At 45.1% G+C, this 20,822-nt stretch overlaps 1 protein-coding gene across 2 annotated transcripts in view; it reads right to left on the bottom strand.

Annotated features, from left to right (window-relative positions):
- The window catches only part of EPS8L1 (EPS8 signaling adaptor L1), a 217,658-nt gene that overhangs the window by 76,283 nt on the left and 120,553 nt on the right, over positions 1-20,822 (bottom strand). For both annotated transcript variants that reach the window (XM_085616411.1, XM_085616410.1), the window contains exons 4-6: positions 10,619-10,677; positions 9,597-9,758; positions 458-607 (exon numbers count right to left, since the gene is read on the bottom strand). In XM_085616411.1, the coding sequence (XP_085472537.1) occupies positions 458-607; positions 9,597-9,758; positions 10,619-10,677 (371 nt within the window). The remainder of the gene's footprint in view (positions 1-457; positions 608-9,596; positions 9,759-10,618; positions 10,678-20,822) is intronic.

The raw sequence follows: 20,822 nt of genomic DNA, 5'->3' as shown, positions 1-20,822 counted from the left end.
CAGCCATTTGCTTCCCCGGGTGACTGTGGGGATAGTTCGCCATGCACAGTCTGAGTCATGTCCAACTAAGATATTTTTAATATTTTTGACTTTAGTCATGCTACTAAAGCGTGTGACTGCTGAATGAGCCAATAGCTTGTTAAGAGAAAGAAGGTGGGTTGGTGATCTCGTGTGATTTTGCTTCCCTGTTTCGGGAGGCAATGTGCCCTGAAGGCTGGCCATCGAACATTTGACCTTTGGGTTAATGACCAACCTACCTTTTTGGGGCGGAGTCATTCCTATATCAGACACTCCTGCACCTATGATAGGACATCATTTATCCGAGTACTAACGACCGTCCAGAGCTGCTGACCTCTCTGGAGCTCGCCCCATAGGCCAGACACCCTCCCCCTTCCAATTTCGCAGAGATGGACCCTCTTCCCCCCTTCCCAACGGATACATCTTCCAGTTCTCTCACCCCCACTTGGTCACACTGGAAAAAGTGCACATCTGGCTGCAGCTGGTAGTGGTCCTGGCATACGAGGACCAGAAGGGAGCGCGGCCGCCCGGCAGGCAGGACAGTTTCGCAGCGCTGGATTGCCGACAGGGAGTACTCTTCCAGCTCGTCCTGTGGTAAGAATAATAATAAGAGTATTCACTATTTACACATAGCACACCTCAAAACTGAACAGTCCCCGGCGCACAATAAATACAGAATATATCATCTGTGGCTGTGAGTTACACTTTCGAACCTCAAACACCATTGAGGTGCGATGACGAGACTGTTGAACCACAAGTTTATCTTTTGTTTTACATGGCTTTAATATTTATTTGACTTAGACTATCGTATTGTTTTAAATTGGAACATATTTATTAACACCAGTTTGTTGAACCGTATATTATTTTTTAAAATACAGTAATACATCTTAAAGGGTACACAAAATATGTCTATATTTTGGTAAAAGAATCAGGTGATAGGGTTCTTCCGGGTAGTACAGACCTGGGGCCTTATTTTGATAGTAGTCGGTGATCCGACCACCACATTAGGATGTGACCGCTGGGGTGGTGGTCGTAAAGTGCTCCTTTACACGGGGGCCCAGGAAAAGCAGCAGCACGAGCCGCAGAGTAAAGGAGCACGTCCATGCACCGTGTGCCATGCACCATTTGGTGCATGGCACACTGTGCATAGAGGTGCTTGGGGGTTTTACATGTGCCCCTGGCCTATGACGGAAGGGGCCCCTATTTGGGGTCCCCAAAATCCGTTTCCTACAACCTTTTCATGGTGGTCTTTCCAACACGAAAAGGCTATCAGAAAGGGACATCGTAAAACCGATGGCAGTGCCGGCCTCGGATCACTGATACTGCCGAAGGCGGCTGTCTTCAGACCTCTTAGGGTCCGACCGCATTGAATGTAATCCGATTGTCGGACGGACTGCCACTGTTGGTGGTGGTCCGACCAACATCATAATCAGGCCCCTACGGTTAATGTTTTGAAGCCTGACTTACATTGGAGATTTATGAACTGAAATTGCTGTAAAAGTAGGCTAATGGCAGGACACAGAGTGAAATTCATTAAAAAAATATGTAGCTAAGATTTTAAATAAAAGTCAATAAAATCTTGAGGCGACACCCAAATCTTGAGAGACGACACCCAAACCTGTCCCCTCGACTACAATGCTACTGCATAAAACTTTTCAGACATGAAAATCTTTCCATGAACCAGAATGCAACTGATATTCCACCTATCAAGACACGAAAAGGAAAGAACATGTAGAGAAATATATAACCAGTCACATATTCCTTGGGGGCGCCAGAAATATGAAACTAGGCCCATGGTGGCATGGGCGAACTTGGCCGAGGTCCAGAGGGCCAGTCTTCAGAGGGGCACAGCCAGTTGCACATTATGGTTATGGGCGCCAGTCTTCAGAGAGGCACAGGGAGATGTGTGTTAAGGTTATGGGTGTCAGTCTTCAGAAGGGTGCAGGCAGCTGTATTTTAAGATTATGGGCACCAGTCTTCAGAGGGGCGCAGGCAGCTGTGTATTAGGGTCCAGGGCGCCAGCCTTCAGAGGGGCACAGGCCGCTGTGTATTAAGGTCCAGGGCGCCAGCCTTCAGAGGGGCACAGGCAGCTGTGTATTAAAGGCCAGGGCGCCAGTCTTCAGAGGGGCTCAGGCAGCTGTGTATTAAAGTTATGGGCGCCAGTCTTCAGAGGGGCACAGGCAGCTGTGTATTAAGGTCTAGGGCGTCAGCCTTCAGAGGGGCACAGGCAGCTGTGTATTAAGGGCCAGGGCGCCAGGGCGCCAGACTTCAGAGGGGCACAGGCAGCTGTGTATTAAGGGCCTGGGCGCCAGTCTTCAGAGGGGCACAGGCAGCTGTGTATTAAAGTTATGGGCGCCAGTCTTCAGAGGGGCACATGCAGCTGTGTATTAAGGGCCAGGGCACCAGCCTTCAGAGGGGCACAGACAGCTGTGTATTAAGTGCCAGGGCGCCAGTCTTCAGAGGGGCACAGGCAGCTGTGTATTAAAGTTATGGGCGCGAGTCTTCAGAGGGGCACAGGCAGCTGTGTATTAAGGGCCAGGGTGCCAGCCTTCAGAGGGGCACAGGCAGCTGTGTATTAAGGGCCAGGGTGCCAGCCTTCGGAGGGGCACAGGCAGCTGTGTATTAAGGTGCTGCAAACAGCAGCGCCCCTCTCGTCTTGCTCGAGCCTTGTCTGTGTCCCTGTGTTCTTGTTTCTCTGTCAGATTTGCCAGTTCAAAGTGGTTTTAATCCTTCGTTATTATGCTAAAGGCCATATTTTTGATATCCCATTACCCCCCTTCCTTACCTTCCCTTCACCCTCTCACATACCTGCCAACTCACACGGTGCCACCATGTGTACACACTATCGGCTCTCATCACACGGTCATCCGTGAGGAGCCGATATCGCACAGTGGCAGGGAAAGCGAGCTGAAAACCACTGTAAACAGTTAAGGGGTGTGAGAACACCCCAGGACATCGGCACCAGCCTCAGCAAACTTTTAAGGGGGGAAAGGGGCTTGGGGGCAGGGTGGGGTTTAAAAGGGCCTCTTAGGTACTTCTCAGCACGAGGCCCCGCCCCATCCTCACACAGTGAGTTTTTTCTTCAAGTTGGCAGGTTTCTCTCACCCCTGATGACACACACCAACACCAGCGTGAGGCACTAAGCGGTGGGTGATTTAGGTGAGCTGAGGGAGGTCCAGAGATGTATGTGTTCAGAGGCCAGTCACAGCTCAGCCAGGGACTAACCCATGAACACAAAGGGAACCCCTGCTGCATCATTTAATTCACTACCATCTACAAATTGTGCCAAATGTCCCTCCACCCAGGACACTATCTTAGCAAAGCAAGCTCTGCCTGATGGATACTTTACAAAACTAACGCAAATATTTGTTAACAATGCATCTCCACATATATTTATGAACCAGTGAGTGTGGGCTAGTACTGAATGCTGAATGGGCAGCAATCATTTCATTTCAATGGGTAAAATTAACATTTTTGGCACACTGTTTTTTAAGTCTCCACCTATATTTGAAGACCACCAGCTCTAACTTAAGATAAGATAAGCTGAATCCGAATATGTGAACTTTGGCGAGGTTCCAGGCCAGCCGAATACCTGTTGTAAGCCAGGCGTTGTTACACCCTTACAGGAAACCAGTCAATCAAGTCGTGTAGGCTACAGCGTTCTATCTGAATGCGCAGTCTGAGGTAATGAGGGTGTGGTGCAGCGAGAGACTGGTGAATGGAAGACCTTGGCTCCTGGTACAACAAACAAGGTTAGCAGGAGTGGCCCCCTTATCTTTGGGTGGTTCCCGACTGTCCCCTGCAATCCTATCTGGTCCCTGCCCAACTCCTACCTTGCATGTGACCTTGGTGGTGCACACAAGAGTACCACTGTGGAGGACCGCGTCCTTCGAGCAGCATGCCTGGGCAAGGAGTGGCGGGAAGTCAACATGTCAAGAGTGACACTGGTAGATAATAGTGAGAGGAGAGGCTGCACCACGTCAGCCTGCAGGTATGTAGAGGCTCACAAAGGTATGAGTTTCTATCTCCTTTTTAGGTTTGGCCTTCATGGCATTTTGGCACCAAAAGGGCCCAAGATTTCGCAATTATTATATATCTATATATATGTATATCTATATATACACACACACACATATATATATATATTCACTGAAAAAACCATAGGTTTCACTCATGTTATAGTTAGCGGAAATTTTACTGATAAAAAACCAATGAAATTGCCCCGTTATAGTTAGTGCTGGCAACTATAACTCACGCGACCGCAATCCTCTGCTGATGCTAATACTGTATTTAGACACTTATTTGCCCATGTCTTCTTCCATACATTTTTAGCTATACATATATTACAAATATTTTTTTTTATAAAGACACATATGTCATCAGCAGAAGATTGCGGTCGCGTGAGTTATAGTTGCCAGCACTAACTATAACGGGGCAATTTCATTGGTTTTTTATCAGTAAAATTTCCGCTAACTATAACATGTGTGAAACCTATGGTTTTTTCAGTGAATTTGCAAGGTTTTTTAAATGCTAATTCCTAACTATAACGTGTGTGGAACCTATGGTTTTTTCAGTGAATTTGTACGTTTTTTTAAATGCTAAGTTACTTTACGCCATTCGTGGTGTGCGCGCCCACTTAACGCAGTTCGTTCCGTGCGCGCACGGTGCGCTTCGCGCACCGTGTGCGCACAGTGAGCACGCGGTGCGCTTCGCGCACCGCGCGCCCACTTTACGCAGTTAGTGCCGTGCACGCACGGTGGGCATGCGGTGCGCTACGCGCACCGTGTGCCCACTTTACGCTAGATTGGCCATGTACGCACGATGCGCTTCGCGCACCGTGCGCACATGGAGGACATATGATGCGCTTCGTTGTGAAAGGTTATATTTTATTTTTTTTAATTGCTGATAAGCTATGCACAAATGGGTCCCTTCGGGCACCATTTGCACACGGGGTGGGGAGGGTGTGGATACTTTATTTTTTTCTATAATTTTTTACCGTACGCGTACGGTAAGCGTAATCGGCGAAATTAGCGAAAAAACTTAAAATTCCGTTTTTGGCCTTGGGGGATCTTTGGGGACTCCCTCAACTTGGCTAGGTGCTTTGGAGCTGGCTAAACAGCTCCTTTACATGTTTTTGTCCTTTGTTTTTTAATCCACACTCTGAGTGCGAGAGAGAAAATGGCGGCCGCCGCTTCCTGGTTTCGACCGATTCGAATGTTTACTAAGATCTAACAGCCAATCAGAATCGCGCTCGCGCACGTCACCGTACGCGTACGGTAAGCGCACCGTAAGCGCACCGTAAGCTGGCTCAGATATATATATTGATTTAAAGGCTATTTTCTCAGAATCTACTGAACAGATTTACACCAAACCTACAAAAGGCACTTCCTTGACCTGAGGACTACCTCTCTGCCAAATTTCAAGTAATTCTGTTCAGCCGTTCGGGCTGTAGCTGTGTCTAAAGGGAAAAATGCATGGGAAAACGCGTTTTGGGACCCCCCTTTTATCTCAGCCCCGCTTGACGAATCCCCCCGAGACTTTCAGGGTAGGAGCGGAGCGTAGCGCCCCACCTATTTTGAAAAATTCGCAAGGATTCGTCGACCGGCGCAAAAGTTATTCAAAATAGAATGTTGCGGATTTCCTATGGAAACGTGGTCCTAACTATAACTACCTACTGGCGACCGCCAGTAGGTAATATATATATATAATATATATGACCCCGTTATCGGTCACCTACTTCCTAAACAAGCCACCATAACATACACAAGGGCAACTTCAATGAAGGACGTTCTAGTCTGCAATGACCCATTTAATCAAACCAAAGGCACATGATTGTCCCAAAGGAAGAGCTTCCACCGTTGAAAAATATGCAAGGCCTGTCAATTTGGAATCAACAAAACTTCCTATGACATTCCATTTAGCGACCGAGAAAGGCCCATAGGGAAAGCCCTAACCTGCCCTAACCCTGCAAATCTGACCATGTGGTCTATAAGCTGGAGTGTCCCTGTGCCTTATGATATGTAGGAAGCACTATACTACAGGGGCACAAAAGGATACTCCAGCACATCAGGGCCATCAAAAACAAAGATATCACATATCCAGTAGCGCTGCATTTTGGTGAAGCGTACAATGCAGACCCCAAAGGTCTTAAATATTTTATAATTGATGCGATCCCACCCAACAAAAGAGGGGGAGACAGGGAAAAGGCCCTCAGACGTCTGGAAACACAATACATTCTAGACCTCGACACAAAGTCCCGGGGGGGCCTCAACATCACAGAGGAACTTTACACCTGCCTCTAACAATATCCCCAAAAGGTCCTAGTCTGTACAGCTACAAAATATTTAACATCATTATGAATCTTTTTATCAAACCAAATGGATTTATTAAACCGCCCAAACCCCACTTTTTAAAGTTTTTACACACACTTTTGTACACGGTTTTATAAGGGTTTTAGCTTTTATACACATTAAATTAAATTTGCTTATTTTTCACGGGATCAATATTTGCACCAATAGCGATGTTTATTGGTTGCACGGTCTACAAAAGTCATTTACCATATCGACAGTACTGTACTTTGCACTAGCACTTTAAAAAACCATTTCGGAAAAGATATTTAGCTGAGAAGGGTAATAATAACGGTATTTAAACCAGAATAAAGTTGTCAGCAAAAGGTTTTTGATGAACACCCCAAACAAACAATACATTGGGTTGGTGGTTTTCAATAATTTCAGTACCACTGATTTTATGGTTTTGATGATTTGAATTTTGTATAGTTTTACATTTATCAGAAATAATTTTCAAATGCATTGAAGTGGTATTCAAACCTGAATGTACAAATATTGACTATAATTTCAAATTACAAACAGACAATATGTCATCTATTTCTATGCTTGACCTTGCACAATCATTGACACTTGTCACTTTAAGAAAAAAGAAAAAAAGCGAAAAATTGTTTAAAAAAAGGTATAAAAAACAACCATGTACAGTGAAGCACGTCATGTGATCAAGACTCTTCGGAGTCGAAACGAGTCCTGCTGCTGGTGCTTGTTTAAATCAAATAACCTCAAATCTGCACCTACTTGTGGACCGTGCTCCTGTTCCTGTGAGATCGAGGAAGGGTGGAGTGCAGCGGGGGGGCGCTCGTTTAGGTCCCTGGCCCCAGCCCTATGGAACTCCATTCCAATCACGGCGCGCAGCAACACAAGATCATTGGGCATTCAGAAAACAGATTAAAACCTGTCTGTTTTCTTCCATCGAGCTTTGGATGCGCCCGCACACTGCGCTCCTGCTCCCCGGGTTCTTAGAAACAGAAATTTCCTGGCTGTCTTTCCATCTGGCTAGCTGTCGCCATCTATGGCTACCCGTCCGCAAGCGCTGGGACGCCCCGTTGCTGGGGCAGCCATGTGCTATACAAGCACTTCTAACATAACATTACATAACTCAGAAGAACCTCCATAGCCAAGCCAACCTATTACATTTGTTATTGGTTGTTGAATGAGTATAAACTTATTGCACTTAACTTTTTAACTGTCCAACAGGGGTGTAGAGGAGGTTTTATAGGGGGATCACGCTAGTTTCAATGGAGGGGTGATGCAGAAGTGCTGAAAGTGTGATGCATTGAGATCTTTGAGGCATTTGAGGGTTAGCATGATTTGAAAGCGGCTGTCGCTCCCAGAAGATCTTAGGTGGAAAGTTAAAGAGCTGTGGAAATGAAGAGAGAATGTGACTCAATGAACAGCAGAGTGGGTGGGTGAGTCCTCAGTCATGGGGCTGCAGTGTCAGATAGTGAGCCCAGAGCCATGGGGCAGTTGTGTCAGATGGTCAGTCCTCAGCATGTAGTGGTAGAGTCAGGGGTGAGTAAGAGTTCTCAGTCATGGAGGAGCTATATCAGATAAGTGAGTCCTCAGTTGAAGGGTAACTGTGTAGGTAAATGTATCAAGTATAGTTCCACAGAATAATGCATGTTTAAAACACAACTATAAGGACATAAACAATCTAAAAACGACTTTAAAAAATCTATGGTTACTGGGCGGCACACTTACGTTACATCTCAGAGTGGGTGGTTCGGGAAAGTGAGACACATTGGTTTCACATGGATATGGCAGTAGCATGTCGCCCCCTTTGGGACCTGGTCTGGCTAAAAAGGAGATCGTGGTCGCACAGTGCTCATATTGCTACCCCCACAAGAACAGTCCTGGACATATGGGATAGGCTAGCAGTCAGTCGGGGACTCACTTCCTTTCCCTCTCCTAACACGCCACTGGCTCACAACCCCGGTTTCCCCCCCGGCTCTACAACCCAATTCCTTTCTGGCCTGGGTAGAGGGGGAATGTCGTACGACTGGGACCTCTTTGAGGGTGAAATCCTTAAATCCTTCGACCGGCCTCGGTGTGGCTCACCCGCCTCTGGAAGACCATGGCGATGGTCTTAACCAGCCGCATCACACATTCTGATACTAAATTTACACAGATATGGCTTGTTTAAACTGGAACACTGCCGCTCTCTCCCTCCTTACCTGCACGCATTGCAGCTCTTTGAAGACGCTTTGCTACCACGAAGGGCTGAACTCACAGAGTAAAGCATACCAGATCATTGTAGATGTTTCCCCACTACTTAATCACACCACCCCTTTAGTGGCTATGGTATAACTTCAAGCGCTGCAGTGACCTTCTCTGACCCTTTCTTCCTCCTCCTCCTTCCCCATGTTCTACCAAGTTCTACGTTGTTGTTAACCACTGGTGGAAATATATCTCTGTGGCGAAGTTCTTTCTCTTACCTGAGCCATCTAATTCTGCCATGCAAGCTCCACTATGAACTATGTTCTCTCAAGTAAAGCCAAAAGTGTACTCACTGATCCACCAGGATGTTATTTATTTATATGGATTGTGTCATAAATATGTAGGCAGCTATGTGGGAAATAATAAGACAGATTTCAATAAAAAAAAATCTATGATCTGCAACAAATATTCAAAAAATTAGGCATATGTATCAAAGTAATGGCTTCTGAAAGGGTGTTATTAGTTTTTTATAAACAAATAGGTCTTAACAATAATTCCCTAATGCAAGCTAAATCAGAGCAAATAAATATTAGATGAATTAAGACCTGTAGAGAGTACGCTCAACTGTGCCAGGTGGGCGAGTCTTATGTCATGGCACAGCAGTGTCAGCGGGTGAGTTCTCAGTCATGCGTCTGTATCGGGTAGGTCAAGTATTGTTCATGGACTGGAGTAGCAAGTGGGTGCGTGAATGGGAGGACAGTGTCTGATAGGTGAGTCCTCTGTTAACAGGTGGTGGTGGTGTCAATTGGCTGAGCCCTCAGTCAAGGCGGAGGCGTGCCAGGGAGGTGAGCCTTTAATCATGGGGAGGCATAATCAGGTAGCTTAATCTTCGGTGCTGGATCATCAGAGTCAACAAATAAGTTCTGAGTAACAGATGGAGGCATGCTGTCAGACCATGAGTATACAGGGTCAACCAGCAGAGTTTGTCTAAAGTGCATTTGTGGGAGCAGTACTTCATACCATCTACCAAATACCATAACATTATACACTGACACGGCTATTGCATGGCTACAGTACCTTGGACTCCACGTCGAGCAACTTCACCGAAGAGGTGTTAACTTGCAGGAGCATCTCCTGCACCCAGATCTTGCCTTTAGAGTCCATGGCCACCAGTTTGCGAATGGCATCCTCCACTGTGTGGACATCATCGTCTTCATCAATGGTGAAGGTGACCAGATGCTGCAGTAAAATGAAGCCACAATCAAAATAAAATCATATGTCGGCTGAAAAGATGTGTGCTGGTTGCAGGACCCAAGTTCTATTCTGGTCTTGGAACTCAGCAAGCCCACCTCCCCATCTTTGGTCAGAGGGCTCTTGGAGAATCAGCAGTTTACAAGAAACTACTCCCTCTTCTTTTGGCCACATGCTCCAAGGAATCCGTTTAAAGAAATTCTGTTTCCAAGCAGTATCCCACTAGTGCACAGACTGCTCCATCTTTTCACAGGTCCGGGGGATTTAGGAGAAAAATCAGCTTAAAGAATGACCAGATTCTAGAGTCACAGCCACTAACACACAGATTCTACCACCTCTCCTGTCCCCCAGAAAGATGATTACTGGAAATAGAGGAGAAGAAGGGGCACCATGTCAAGATATTCCATTGACTTGCTCTAGATTATACTCAACTAGCATCAGTTCCCCACAGAAGACTCTAAGTGAAGACCAGTTTGAGATACCCATTGAGTCATGGAATAGCTGTATCTCAGGTATTATGAACACGTGGAAGTAGGCAGACAGCAACTATGGAGCATTCCCAAGAGGCCAGCTAGGTGGAGGCAGAGTAAATTACACACCAGAAGCCGCAGAGCTATAACTAACTCAATCACCTCATTCCAACTAGCCTTTCCTAGTTGAAAAATCTCCCAGTTTGTCCTATGACAATTTGCCACAGCCCTCGCTGAAAAAACTAAACTCTCTCTATATTCGTGAATCCAGCTGGAGCAGGTCTGTGTAGTGTGAGGCTCTGCTTGGTCAGAGCAATGACATTAAATACTGAACACTATGGACTCTCAGCATGAACTCACACACTCAACAAAACTTACATTCACATTGTACTGTGAGACATCAGCCATGATAAAGTTAGAGTACTTCTTCCTTTGCTCTGCAACAAAAGGGAGAGGAGAAACAACATTAAAAAGATTCTACTTTGTGTACAGTTTGAGCTTTTGTTCTAGTACTTTTTAAATTCAGTTTTATTTATAGAACACAAAAATATGGGCAATCATAAACAATGATCCAGGACATGTTCCGATAACTTGCCAATATGCAGAGACTGTTAGACGTAATATTTCTGGAGTATCAAAACAGGCGTCGTGGTTGTTCATATCACAGTGAATTGTAGCACTGTGGAACAGCTGGAGTCAGACTGGCCTACTTTTGAATTGGAAACTATTTTGAGAGGGTATTAGATTCTGGACAAGTTCACTCAAGTGTAACTGACTATGTCCCGACCCCATGACATTTCACAGAGTCAGCCATACTCTTCTAATTTCCCGACGCACCAGTCCACTTCTGATTAGTTAACCCTCAAGGAAATTTCCAAGAGTCCTTGCAAAACAATTTTACAGAGGAGAAAAACAAGCACTTTCGTAGTGTAAAGTTCTGGGGAAAAGGGTAGTAACCAAGAAGCAAGAAATGCAACGAAGTAACCCAAGTTGAAGAAATAGGAGAAAGCAGGACGTGGAATATTTCAATACCATCCAAAAAGATTTGGCAAGATTAAAAGAACAAATGCCAGTGTGATTTCCTTGTAAATGTAAATGTTGTATACTTGTAAAGCGCACAGCTGCCCCAGCAACGGAGCGTCCCAGCGCTGTATACCGCTGGGGAACCCATCCTGGCTTTCCCTGTGAGATGGTCCCTACTGGGCATCTCCAAGGTGAAGACAAGCATCCCCGGCGCTGATGGGGCCGTAAGTGGAGATTAAGCAAGCTATTGCCCAGAGTTGCTGAGTGGGATCTATGGTTAGAGTAGGCACCGAGGCGAGAATTATCAAGTCTGCTGACCTTGGCCCAAGACCCTGCCGCGTCGGGAATCGAACCCTGGTCTCGGGCCGACCTCTGTTTCCAGGTCTGCCGCCTCTAACCAGTGAGCCACACCACGATAGATAAAGATAACTCGTCATCCTATGCTCTCTTCAAACACATGGATGCCACAGAGTGGAAAAGGAAAAATAACCAGTTCCTCTTTTGCTAGCATTAACTTTATATTTCAATACTAATGACGTCAGATGGCCCACTTGCAACTGTATTATATAACTGGAACCCAGGATCGCCGATGGATGCAGATGCAGTTCACAATCAGAATTCAGTGCAATGAGTAATCCATGTGAAGTTATTTCTTTATGATGCTAATTATTGGCCAGTAGAGCTCATTCATGGGTTATTAGAATGTATACACTTAATGCGAAAATAATAACGTCTCTAAAACATTATGAATAGATGTAGGCTGCAAATGCAGGTTGTGCTGCTTCGGAGTTAAATTGATGTGTTAAACATTATTTTGAATTAATATGTCCTTTTGGTGCTAGATGGAGAACCGATGTCAGAGCACAACCATATGGAAATATCAGGATAAACTTGAGAAAATGTATTTATTTATTTTGAGGTTTTCAATAGCGCTAGCTAGACCCGCAGGTATTAGAGCGCTTTACAGAATCGAGAGCAAAGCAATAATCAGTCGCTTAGCATATGACATGCAATAATCATAGGTTCAAGTATACATAACATTTATATAAAGAAAATATAGTTAGGCAGAGCCGGAGGAGTGAACAAAAATATATACACAGAAAAAGTTGTTTGGCCATGAGGGTGGAATTACTGAATTGAGGTCCATTCGAACATTCCACGAAGAGAAATACAATAGAGGCAAACACAAAGAAAGACAACAGCCAACTGATCAACGGAGTTTGAGCTGAGCAAGAGAGCCTTTTTGAACTGAGATCAGTTTGTTCATGAGCTCAAGTTTTTGTTGGGGAGATGACGTTTCAGATCTCTTTTGAAGCCCGGCAAGGCGGGGTTGCATCATAGGTCCCTCGGGAAAGAGTTAAAAATGCTCGGAGCGAAAAAGAGCGAGCCTGGGTAGTTTTCTTTTTTATTTTGGGAGGAACAAGAAGAAGTGTGGTGGGGCTTCTCATAAGTCTGGTTCTTCCTGCTTGTGTGAGTTTGTTGTCTAAATAGTCAGGGGAATATGAGTGAAGTGCTTTGTGGGTGATGCAGGCAGTCTTGTAGATCAATCTTCTTTCGATGGGAAGCCAGTTTAGGGATTTGAGGGCAGGCGTGATGTGTTCATACCATTTAATGTCTGTTAAGAGCAGGCTGCCATGTTTAGTAATGATCTGAGGGGGGCGAGAAAATATGGGCCTTGGGTAATCAATGGTCATGGATGATCTATTGTGATTGGAAAATTAATTTCATTGTCTGGTGGCCTAACTGCCCCACTTTTGCGTCATTTTTAACATGGGAAAAGTGACGTACGGGTGGCGCAAGGGGCTTGTAAATAAGCCCCTCAGCATGTACATTCCTGAATTAGGAGACCAAACCAAAAGTTGCAGACTACAAAGGTCTGGCTTGATAAAAAGGCTTGCCCTGATTTCGAATTACCTTTTGCAGGGTGAGGTTAGCCCACACGGGGACAACAGAAAAAGAAAACCTGCCTATCCTGAAGGGCATCCGGAAGGATAGGGCTCCAGAACCAAATGGCCTACCAGGCAGCATCTTCAGTGAAGACCAAGAATGGGCCCCTCATATGCACAGCTTGTTTAATCAACGCTTTCTCACATCGATAGCCCCCGAATCATGATAATGGGTCCATCTTGCACCCTATCCGCAAAAAGGGGGATGCTTCACAACCAGAGAACTATAGACTGATCACCCTGTTGGATATTGATGGGAAGACGTTTGAAAAAGTGCTCCTGAAAGAAATAGAGGCCTGGATAAACAAAAATCATATCATACCCCAATACCAGACAGGTCGACTCCCCACCGCTCTACGCCTGCTTTGGCGATTACAGTGCAGCCTTTGACAGCATCGACCGCAACATTCTTTGGACCACGCCTGCAAAGTGGGGCATCATGAGGAAGCTTTTGGATGCCATCATGACGCTCCACATGGACACATGGGTTCACACCAAGCTCCCGTAGACTCATGTGATGGCCAAGATCTATACCAACAAAGGTCTAAAACAGGGTTGTGTGATCACCCCCACCTATACACTGCGGACTTGGGCGAGGCGCTATAGAAAGTTAACATCTTTCCACCCAAATTATACCATCTTAGATTCCCCATCATGCAATACGCGTATGAGCTGGTATTACTGGATCACACCAGAATTGGTATGAAAGGGGCAATGGAGGCATCACATCTGTACAATATGGAAAATAAACTCTGCGCCAATGCCACAAAAACGAAGGTCCTGGTCTTCGGTCACAAACCTAAAAAGTACCTGCTGGAATGGCAACTTGGACCGCTAAGGGTCACCTCTACCAACAAATACAATTACTTGGGAATAGAATTCATAGACAACAGGAGACCGAATTTGCAGGCCAAGGCACTAGAAGCAAAGGCGGCCAAGGTTACATACAGGCTATGCAAAATAAATCATAAGCTCCAAAGCCACTGTGCAGAGGGCATCTGAAGGGTCATGCAAGCAAAACTGATTCCTACAGTGAGCTACGGCCACCTCGTCTTCCCGGGTCAACTCACTGATAAACTGGAGCGACTGCACAAAACGGCCTACTGAAAGGCCCTACTTAACAAGGCGCACATTGATTCGGTTGGAGTTTAACATTTTAAAGATGGACATCGAATGTAAAAAATATATCAGTAAAGTGCACTATATGGTGACCAAGGCAGGTCCTGACACAATTAGGGAAGCACTAAAAGTAGTTTTCCAGGACAATAACAGCCTCTGGGCTAGGTACCTCTCAAAGGCAAATGAGACACTGGGCTGGCCCCCAGAGACGATAATCGACACACCTCTTACAATGGCCAGCCTGAAAAGCCTACTAAAGAAACAGGGCAAACGTATCTCAGGTTAGGGGATCTCGAACAAATCAGGTACATCCCTGGTGCTGAGGGCCTTGCCTACGCACACGAAATTAGAGTAAGTCCACCATAATTGAAAGCAGGGCTGGTGAGGACAGCCCTACAGAACATACTGCAAACTAGGCTCCTTATACTGCCAATTTGGGAGTACTGGACTCACTGAAAACACAAACCGTCTGGAAATAAGGGATGTTGCCTGTGTCAATATCACACAGAGTCAGCCGAGCACATCATTTGCTACTGCCCAGTTTTGCTGGGACAAAGGCGACTATATCTAAGAACTCTGCTTTTGCAAAATGACGTGAGAACATGCAAAGTGCCCTAAGGCTTATTTTTACCATCACGGAACCGATGGCCCTTGCACCTATCGGCAAATTCTATGCAGAAGCAGCAAGGATCTTAAGAACAACTCAAGTAACAGAGACAAAGGTCTGTAACTTACAAGCTGCTGTTCATCAAGAGTCGCACTAACATCAATTGGAGTAGCTTCTCATACGAACTGGCCATAATGATTTCATGCTTGCATTGCACACCTTTGATTTTTAAGATGCTCACAGGCATGCATGAAGGACGCACCACTCAAGGGGCCCGTACACGGTTCAGACTCTCCCCCTAGCACCCTACTTATCTTTGGCATGCATAAAGGACATACCACTCTAGGGGCCCGCATATAGGTCTGACTCTCCATCCAGCACCCTATTTATCCCTGGCATAATTTTTTTGGTGAGGCCCTTTTTCACTTCCATGTGCCAACTAGACCCACACTTTACACAGCATGAAATCGGTGATTCTAATATAAGATTTTTATTGATCTGGGCAGAGTATCGATTTGTATTTGTCAAATTAACCTTGACACTCGCCCATGCATAACTTAACCCCATGCATGCTTGCACGTTACAAGATTGCACGCCCAGACACTCCATAGCTTTGGCCTTGTGTAGTAACGTTCTACCCTGTTCTCGCTATATATAAATCACTTTTGACCCCACATCTCGGGCGGCTGCTAACTTCGCTTGGTGATAAATGCTCTGGAATGGAGGTTAAAAGTGAACAAGGGATATCCAAACCCTCCAAGGTAGAACCAGGGTAACAATCCAGCGTGCAAAGCAAAGGGGGCGCCTACATAAACGTTAGACAGCTTGGGGACCTTGGCAGGACCCCTTTCACAGTGTACTTTCTACAATATGAGTAACATGATCTTGGCTGTGACAAGTAATGCTCTGGATATAACCTGACCCCATTTGGATACTCCTGTAAACCAAGGGAACTTGAAGTACCACTGTAACACCTTTGAAAATGCAATCATATTTAGGAACAGGGGGCCTCATTTACAATCTTTTGACGTACGGCAGCGCCGCGAGCCTTCCTGCTGCGCTGACGGACACCAACAGAAAAGGGTGCTGTATCAACCAGGTACGGTGCATTCCTGTCCTTCCCCCTTTGATGGCACACAAATGACTGCCATGCACCAACGCAGGCACCCTTGCGCCATGGTGTTTGCATTTTAGGGGTAATTGTTTTTGTGCAGAAAGGGACACCTTCCTGCACAAAAACAATCAATGGAGGCATTGTTCTCTTTCTTTTTGTGCTGCACAATGCAGCACACATAGAAAAAGCAAGCAATGTGACTTCCCTACGCCACCAGTGGGGTGGCGTCGTTTTTTGATGCATTACCAGCCTTAGGAAATCTTGTCAAATGCCATTGGTGTTACGTGGGAGCACCCACCAAAATGCCCATGGCACGCTTCCCCATCAGAGTGTGAGGCAATGCAGCGACCTGCGCTGCGTTGCCACAGTGCATATCTACAAGGCCATGAAAAGCCACGCAGGGTGGCTTTACGTGGCACTGTAGATATGGCCCTGCAGTATGAGCCGCCGGACCGTCAATAAAAGTGATGTTGCGGCATCGCACAAGGCCTTGTCAATGAGGCCCAGGATAAAGCAAATATTTATGTTCTTCTCATTTGGAGGTCTTCCTTTGCGCGACCACAGTCCACCTTTGGCTAAGAACGTCTAAGGTAGGAATTGCAGTGTATGTGGGAGCACAGCGCAGGACTTGATCACCTTGGTCTGTCTATGTCCTCCCTCTTGGAAGACAGGAGACATCTACTTCTACTTTGCCATGCTTTTAAACAAAGGAACATTCTGGCATGCTGGCAAGCAATCAAGCCTTGCTTTGAGCCGACTGGCACAATCCTGAACTCTCACTTTGTAAAGTTTTTGAAGAAGGACGGGAAACAAGGACTTAGGCCACGTTTTAAAATGCCAACTCAGCTGGAAACTTTCATTCTCACTTTAAAAGGACAACCATTAGATCTGGAAAAAATGTAGAAAATATAGTTGGTTTTCCTTCATTCATCTATTTACTTTGTCTTAATGGTTGTGTCTTGCATGTATTTTGTGTTCTTACAATAAAAATACAATAAATATATAAAGGAAAAAAAAAAGATTCCTTGAAAAGTGATTTCTTAAATGTAGAGTTGTTCATACAAAATTTTAATAATGGGCAATCAATCAATCATTCTTTTAATTCGCATTTTAAATAATGTATAAAAATACATAAATAACGTGAAAACAAAAAGAGCAAATAGAAACATTCTTACATCAATACAATTAATTTTCCAATAATTTATTAGTCTATCTAAAAAACAGGGAATAATATTATTCTAAATACAAGTCTATGTATAGCAATAAAACAACAATTAGTAGACAAATTAAGCTAGTTTATGTGTGATAGAAATTAGTCATTCGGTACAATTTGCCTACTGATATCAAAATCAAATAAGGTCAAAAAGCGTAAACAGATGCAAGCTCATGGTAAGAAAAGATCCTAAAAAACATGTCCTTTATGTTGGCGCATTCATCTTTCTTGTCCGTAAAACAGCTAATAAATAAGATGCAATTGTAAAACAGACATAAGGAGTAATGTTTCTAACGCCTGCTTACGCATGTTTAAACTACATTTTTTCAATAAAAAAGGGCAAAACAAAAATTAAGGTGTCGATTAGGATGTAGGGTAGATCGCCACCGCCCGAATGGCGGTGGCGATCCACCCTACATCCCTCCACGCCTGCCACCCATTTACCCCCGCCATATTAGTATGGCAGATGGGACCCCGGCGGACGGAAAGACCGTCCGCTGGTTTTCCGCCAGTCACACAGGTGACCGGGCGGAAAAGGGGTTATATATGGTGGCGTGTCTGCTAGACACCGCCATCCATATTAGCATGGGCAGGGGTGCATGGCTTTCCATGGCGGAGACCCCGCCATGGAAAGCCATGCGGAGTCTGCTTTCCGGGGCCCATTGAGGGCACCCAGGGTATTGGGGGGGTGGGGGTGCCCATGGGGGGTAACTATGGTACCCCCCTGCATTGTCATGGACATGGTGGCAGGCACCTCGCTGTGCCTGTCACCTTGTGCAAGACAATGCACACAGTGCATTCCCAGCATTGTGGCCACCACAATGCTGTGAATAGAGGATGCCACCGCCACGGTGGCAGTGGCATCCTAATTGCAGGTGCGGGACAGCCACACCACTGGCGGCCGGTCCCTGCACCGCTAGGGGCCCCAAGTGTGAGATAGATTGCTATCACATGGACAAGGCACCAAATGGTTTAAAGTATAAGATTGTGCCGGATAGCCAACCATTAATATGATATAGTTCAATCTGAATCTCACCAAAATAAAACGATGTCTGCTATTAGTGACAAATGAAAAATAGGATAGATGCCCAGTTGCCACAGATGGTAGCACTAGGCATTAACTGAAATGTTTGTTTGATTATGTTGCTATCTATCCTGTGCACATTTGGCAATAAAAAATTCCTTTAAACAGACTTTAGAAAAAGATATACAGTGAGATGGTGTGTCATACAAATACTCTAAACCCAGCCCGCTAAAGGAGTGTTTCACATAGGCTAGCCAAGAGATAGAAAGAGCTCGGTCCAGGGATAAAACATCCCTTAACACTGTTTGATTCAAAAATACTGCTTCCATTTTCCAAATTGATAGCCATGCCATTAGTGGGGGCAATTTTATACTGGCAGAAATAAATGAAGCACCCAGGGCCAGATGTATGACGTGCAAAATAGCGCTTCGCATATAGCGAGTCTTTTGTGACTCGCAATTTGCGAGGCGCTATTTTGCATGTACAACAGTGTGTTTAACATTGGGGTCGCAAATTACGAGGCTCATGAATATTAATGAACCTCTCGCAATTTGCGGGCCCCATTGGGAATGACAGGACCGCCCAGGGATGGTGGCCTGGTGGGCTCAGCAAACCACCATGTCTGAGATTGCTTTTAAATTAAGCAGCTTTTTTTTTTTAATGCAGCCAGTTTTCCTTAAATTGAAAACAGGATGCATTTTTTTTTTTTTAAATTAAATGTTTACGTTTCATTTTTTAAGGGCAGGCTGTGGTCCCTGGGACCATTGCCTGCCCTTAAAGAAATTTTGGGGAGCCAGTCAGAAAGGGGAAGGGGTCCCCTGGGGACGCCTTCCCATTTGCGACTTTATTACCACCCTCTTGAAGAGGGCGGTAATTTGCAAGTGTTTTGAGACCGCAATTGCGGTCGCAAAACATTCATACATGGCTCTGCGGTCACTATTAGAAGTGAAGCCCCTTCCTAATAGCAAGTCGCAATACACTATTATGCGAGTCACAAATTATTTGCGACTCACAAAATAGTGTAAGTACATGGCCCAGATTAAAATTGCATGCGCAAACTGGTCGCAAACCCGTTTGTGCATGCAATTTTACATCGTACATCTGGACCCAATTCCTTATGAGCTATGATGTTTGGGCAAGAACTGGGAATAGCCAACAGTCTTTTTAAAAACTTATCCTCTATGGCTTGAAGAGAGTCAACGTGTGCTACACCCCAGACTGCCGCTCCATAGGTCACTATTGATAGTGTCTTTGCTGAATACATTTCTAATATTTATTTAATTGGTTTATTCCCCAAGTTTAGAGCAAACTTCCAGAGGCCAGCTATACTTCTAGATTTCTGACTCCCTCTATTTCTGACCATTGCAGACGATTTTAATTTGTCATCAAAAAGGATGCCCAGATATGAATAGTTTTCTACTCTCTCCAAGGTTCTACAGTCTATGTGAAATCAAACTTTTTTTTCTCCTATTTTCCATGCCAAAGGCCATCACATATGACTTGGTTTTGTTAAAAGATAAACCAAGTTCAGCCATATAGGTCGAGTAGGACTCAATGCAAGACTGTAATGCTATTGGGGTTCTTGCCAGCAAGACCGCGCCATCTGCGTAAAGCATGACGGGGACTGATATTTGACTTGCCACTGGGACATCCTTGCATTTTCCACTCAAGACCTCAGGTAACTTATTTGTATATAAAGAAAAAAGAAAGGGGGCAAGAACACAGCCCTGTCTCACCCCCTTTTCAATCCTGAAAGGCTTTGAGCATTCTCAGTTTTTCCCGTATCAGATCACAGCTTCCGCTCGGCTGTATAGGGTTGTAATAAAGAGAGTTATGGAGGAGTCCACGGCCATTGAATCCATAATGTCCCACAGTTTGCTTTGGGACACACAGTCAAATATATTTGGCCTTTCTTTGCAGTAACGTATTTAGCTCTTATCAGTGCAAGGTTAAGGCATTGATCAGTCATGCTCCTCCCCCTCCTAAAGTCGCATTAGGCTTACACAAGTATTTTATTTTCCCTTGCCCATTCCCCCAGTCTATTTAGTAATAGTCTGCCCATCAATTTAGTTGTGCTACCCAGAAGAGAAATTGGAAATAATTAACAGGGTCAGCTCCATTTCCCTTCTTGTATATTGGAATTAATACAGATTGACTCCAGGACGGGAGAGGGCCGATTTTGGCTATGGCATTAAAAGCTATGGTCAAGACTGGAGGCCACAACTCCCAATTAGTCAGAAAAACACATCCAGGCCTGCAGCCTTCAGTGCAGTGGATAGGGATAATACTAAATTTATCTCATCGAAAGAGAACTCCATTGCCGGGGAGCCATCCAAAGGAAGCTCCAGGGTCTCCTCGGTGTCAACTGTCTCTTTGTGAATTACGTTCTGAAAATGAGTCAGTCAAGTAGCCTCGTCTATATGGAGATCTAAAGTAGGCCCATTTAACTCCTGTAAAAACGGGGAATTAACCACCTTCCAAAATGCCGTCCTATCTTTAGATAGTGAGGCTATTCTCAAGTTCTCCCAAGCTTCCA

This window comes from Triturus cristatus, chromosome 7 (genome assembly GCF_964204655.1).
Source record: "Triturus cristatus chromosome 7, aTriCri1.1, whole genome shotgun sequence".
NCBI classification, from domain to species: domain Eukaryota; kingdom Metazoa; phylum Chordata; class Amphibia; order Caudata; family Salamandridae; genus Triturus; species Triturus cristatus.
This window is presented reverse-complemented; position numbering and strand designations above follow the sequence as displayed.